We start from the raw sequence: 4778 nt of genomic DNA on the forward strand, positions 1-4778 counted from the left end.
GAGAGAGAGAGCGCTATGGTACCATTGTAATAATGGTCAATGACATTTTTTTTTGTTTTTGCCTGTTCTCACAACCACCATGGATTCGACAAAAGCTTAGTGTCTTCCCTGCAATCCATCTACTATTTGTTCTTTCCATTTTCAATTGATAATTTAAAAAATATAAAAGTGATTATCCGGTTATTTCTTGAATACAATGTGAAAAAAAAGTGAGTTTTGATATTTGAGTTTTGGGCTCAGGTCAAAACTACAAAACGGAGAATGTCATTTTAATTGGTCAGGTTCACAACAAGCATTAGCATAGCTAAGTTAGCCTCTTAGCCACCATAATCATTCCGGACCACAAGCACCATCCAACAAATGGCTGAAGCATCATCGGCTACACTAAAAGTGACACTGTCTATTAAAGTGAAGCATTGCTTTTGGCTTCATGCATTATTATGTCTGACACAGAAGATATGTTTTGCTGAAGTCACTCAGAACCAGTTAGCAAACATTTTGTTTTCCTTCTGCACCAAACTGAACCATTATTCTGGGGCCCTGCCTCTGAACCTGAATCGGACACCCCCCTAACTTGCACCATATTGTGCTTACATTCATGAAAGCATCTCTCCCTAATTTTATTAAAACTGGTGATTGGAGTTCTCATCGCAAATGTCGTAACTCTCTTGTAGATTTATGTTGTTTTTTGGAGTCTTCGTTGCATTGGGATCTCTTTGGACAATAAATAATGAAAACCGAGAGCCCAAAAACTTTCATCTGCTTAATTTTTCTTGAAAGAACTAAGTGGACCATACTTAGAAAAATAATAACCTTGTGAGTCCAAATACTTTTGACCTCCTGAAAATGGATGTGCCATCTCAAAAATGTCTAATTCCAAGATAGTAACTAGTCAGGGTGAAAATCTACACTTTGATACAATTTTGATTGTTTCCTTGTGAATGAATTGTGCCAAATCATAAGAAGTCTGTTATTATTGAAATACTTCTAGACCTACAAATTTGAATTATAGTGTTTTGTTTGCCCCAAAGTTACTTTGCATTTTACTTTACTACATGCATCTCCTCCATTAATTAGCCTTCAGCTAATCAGTCAAAAACCGCTCCTTGAAGATGTCTAATGAACTCAGCCGTGAGTCGCGGGGGTCACCACTGCAGGGATTCACCGTGCTGCTCAGAGGAAGGAATTCGTAGAAATCAAGCTCGGGCTTCTCTGTATGGAATATCCTTAATATGTATCAAGCACACACACGCATACACACCAAGAGATGACAAGCTGATGCGAGTTGACCCCGGGTGAACTGCTCCAACACTGTTGAAGCCTTGGATGGCATCACTACTGGCGTTGGCCTTTTGGCAATGCGGAGGCGGCCTTGGCGCCACATTGCAGGAGCAAACGGCTCAAACGAACACCTTGATCCACATTCTACTCTCTCAGGAGAAGGCGGTCGCAGTGACAGTGTGTCGATATTCATGCTTCATGTGTGCATGTCTGTGAAGACAGCGTCTTCTTTCTCACGGAATTGTGTGCAGTAAGTGTGCGTGTGTGCTTCTTGTGGCCACCACGTATGAATTCAAACATGAGCTAATTGTTCAGGTGAAAACCAAAAGTGTTTCTCTACAACCTTAGATGCAGTCAGAAATATAACTCCGGTAGGACTCTAAGTGAAGAAATATTCTCATATTATTCTCTAGCAAAGATAGAAAAGGATCAAAAAGAAGGAAAAAAAAAGACCAGCTCAGCTGGTTTTCATGCACCCACACGTGGGGCACAGGGAAAAGGTCTGTAGTATTCCAAAGCTGTAGTTGGATGAGCGCGAGTTTTTCATATGGAATAAATGACTTCCAAAGTTTGAGGATCCATTGATCCGGGGACAGTCCCTCATCCTGGCCTCTCTCTCTCGCTCCCCTTGATGTCACCCAGCAGCTTCCTCTCCTCCCAACGTCCCACAATCCTCTGATGCTCGAGGCTGCAGGAGGGAGGCTGACTGGACCGGAGTGCTCAGATGAGGGTGACAGAGAACAAAAAAAAAAAAAAAAGGCAAGAGGCAGCATCGACTTGGACAAAAGCTTCCGTGACTGGAGTAGACGTCCTCTGAAGAGATTGGTCAAAGTGTCTCCTGCGACGCGCTCTTCGCTGTCCTCTGGGCTTATCTGTCCTGCAGCAGCTTGAGGGCCCTCTCGATGTTCATGCGGTGGCCCACCCTCGTGACGCCAAGGTCTATCAGGTCCTCTTTTTGCAAGGAGGGCAGGTGGGCGCCCTCGATTTCATTATCCAGGAAAGCGTCTCTGTGCTCACCCAGGTGAAGGCTCTCCAGCCAGTCGGCCACGTCGTATTTACTCCACAGCTCGACGGGCTTGGAGGCGAAGGGCTTGCCCGAGGCCACCACCGCCTGCATAAGAGTCAGCGGCGACGGCGACCGCGAGCTGCCGCTCCCGCCGCACGACGAGCTCAGACTGTAACCTCCGCCGCTGCCCATGGGCGGGGTGGGCAGGCCGAAGACATCTGTGAGTGTGGGTGACACAGAGGGTGGCAAGGAAGAGCAAGGGGTGAGGGAGGAGGCGGAGTCTGGAGGGCTGCAGGGGTGTGTCTGAGAGGGGAGGCTGCTAGGAGGTGTGGAGGTGAGGGCGGCAGCGGCGGCGGCGGCAGCAGCGTTGTTGCGCATTCCTGAGTCATCTGAGGGGGGCCTGCGGGAGCAGAGAGGAGTTGACAGGTTACCATTGTGACATTTGTGGTGCAAATAAAAAATAAAAAGGAATTTCTGAACTGTACACCTGCTAGTGGCATCTAAAAACTATTGTCCTTTCTGAGTTTTGGATTTTGAGCTTTTCCAATGGTAAAACACAAACCGACAAAAATGGTCGTAGTTTATTAGTCAACTCCATTCACAATTTATAAAACGATTCAAATGTTTCTTATATCAATTTTGACAGGATACACCACCTGAAATGTGGAAGAAAACAGAAAGTGATGAGAAAATAGCAAATAAAACAACCTCTTCTGAATAACAGAAAACAGACTGCATTTGTTGACGCACAAAGATTATGAGCGGGATTATGAGGACGAGGATCAGCAACACATTTTTTTAAATCAGCATACAAATGTAATGCTATTTAAAAAGCGGTAGATGGCAGTGTGTACAAATTCTTTGTTGGACCTAAAAAAAAATTTCACGACGGCATGGCAATTTAAAGCCTTTTAACTTGCTTATAGTAGATGCCTTTGCCATGAAAATATGATCATGATCCAGACTAAATTCCGCTTGACAGGGGCATATTCATTTAACAATGTTGACAATTTAGTAAATGACTGTTCGTGTCGTGTTTATGGCCTCTGATAAGCAAGCGACCACGTCAGGCTGCCTTTTGCCCAAAGTCAGTTCGCATAGTTCCCAGTGACAACAGGATAAACGGTACGTATTGAAAAAAGATGGATGGACGTTTGCTATGGGGTAGAATTGTATTGCATTCAGGCAGTTGCGCTCATTAGTTTGATCATTTCAATTTAGCCAAAAAAGGTAACCACAAGGACCAGCTGTCCAAAGGTAATCTGACTGGATGAGTTATTCGATCAAATTTTGGAAAGGGGTTGTTCAAAAAGGGAAAGCGGGATTCTGAATTGGATCAAACCTTCAGTTTATAATGTTCAAAACAGTTCAGTAGGATCTGGACACCTTTGATAAAAAAAAAAAAAAAGAAAACACCATTATCATGATCCCACCAGGAGTACCTTTGATAAAAAAAATTTAAAAAAGAAAACACCATTATCATGATCCCACCAGGAGGCAGGCATTCGAGGTGCATTTCAGAAAGAAATGTACAGTAGTGTAAATTGAGGGGTTCATAGGTTTGTAGTGGATAATTTAGACTTTACGAATAGGCAAAAGGAGAGATGGAATCCTGAAGAAATGTACAGTAGTGTAAATTGAGGGTTCATAGGTTTGTAGTGGATAAGCTCGACTTTACGAATAGGCAAAAGGAGAGATGGAATCCTTTGAGCGCAGTTTTCATTCTTTCAACATCTGCTCCGCAACTCCCGAACGAACGAGAACACACCCCCTTCCACGAACGAAAACACTTCCTGCTTCTCTTCAGCCAATCAGACGCAAGCAACATAAGAACGTTTCAACAATTATTAAACAGAATATAATTGAGGTAACTATCACATAAAATAACATAATGCTCAAATATAAAATGAAAATAATTAATAATTTAACATAAGCTTACATGTTGCAAAACTTTAAAGCAAAGCATAAAAAATGGTCAAATAACCAATTGGTATCATTTTGTGTGTATAGTTTTTTTTTTTTATATTTGCACATTTGTTGAACTGTTACAGTGATGAAGTAGACAACCTACCAAGTAAGCCTTTCAATGAAGTAAAAATGAAATCAAAATGATCTTGTCTACATGAACTACCCCCCCAAAACAGATTTCAGTGATATATTCCATTTTTCAGTGGCATTCATAACTTTATGTTAATTTCAAAGAAACAACATTATTTAGTTTGTTAACTTTTGGTCATTTGACCCCCCCCCCAACACACACACACAAGACTCCTTCAAAATAACCACAATGTATTTGTTTACATTCGCTCAAATTAGCGTTCATAAACGAAATCATAAATAGAAGCGCATCTCACTTAAAGTGACCCCATGCCAGCTCTTCTACCTGTTCTTGTCATTGCTGGTAGGCCACATTATGAGATGTTGTTACTTACAAAAGTGGCACTAAACATGCTGAAGATGAAGTGTATTAAATTTACACAGTTTGAAAATT

General features: G+C 42.1%; 1 protein-coding gene and 1 long non-coding RNA gene across 7 annotated transcripts in view; one reads left to right on the top strand and one right to left on the bottom strand.

The window, feature by feature from the left end:
- LOC109529301 (uncharacterized) overlaps positions 1-4778 on the top strand; it is a 13943-nt gene that overhangs the window by 1162 nt on the left and 8003 nt on the right. The window contains exon 2 of the long non-coding RNA XR_002170814.1: positions 211-213. This is a non-coding gene — a long non-coding RNA (uncharacterized LOC109529301). The remainder of the gene's footprint in view (positions 1-210; positions 214-4778) is intronic.
- Positions 764-4778, bottom strand: part of shank2b (SH3 and multiple ankyrin repeat domains 2b) — a 188969-nt gene continuing 184954 nt past the window's right edge. For all 6 annotated transcript variants that reach the window (XM_019892616.1, XM_019892598.1, XM_019892583.1 and 3 more), the window contains one exon: positions 764-2687. In XM_019892616.1, coding sequence (XP_019748175.1) covers positions 2150-2687 — 538 coding nt within the window. In that variant the 3' untranslated portion in view covers positions 764-2149. The remainder of the gene's footprint in view (positions 2688-4778) is intronic.

Source organism: Hippocampus comes, unplaced genomic scaffold, assembly GCF_001891065.2.
Source record: "Hippocampus comes isolate QL1 unplaced genomic scaffold, H_comes_QL1_v1.1 scaffold198, whole genome shotgun sequence".
NCBI classification, from domain to species: domain Eukaryota; kingdom Metazoa; phylum Chordata; class Actinopteri; order Syngnathiformes; family Syngnathidae; genus Hippocampus; species Hippocampus comes.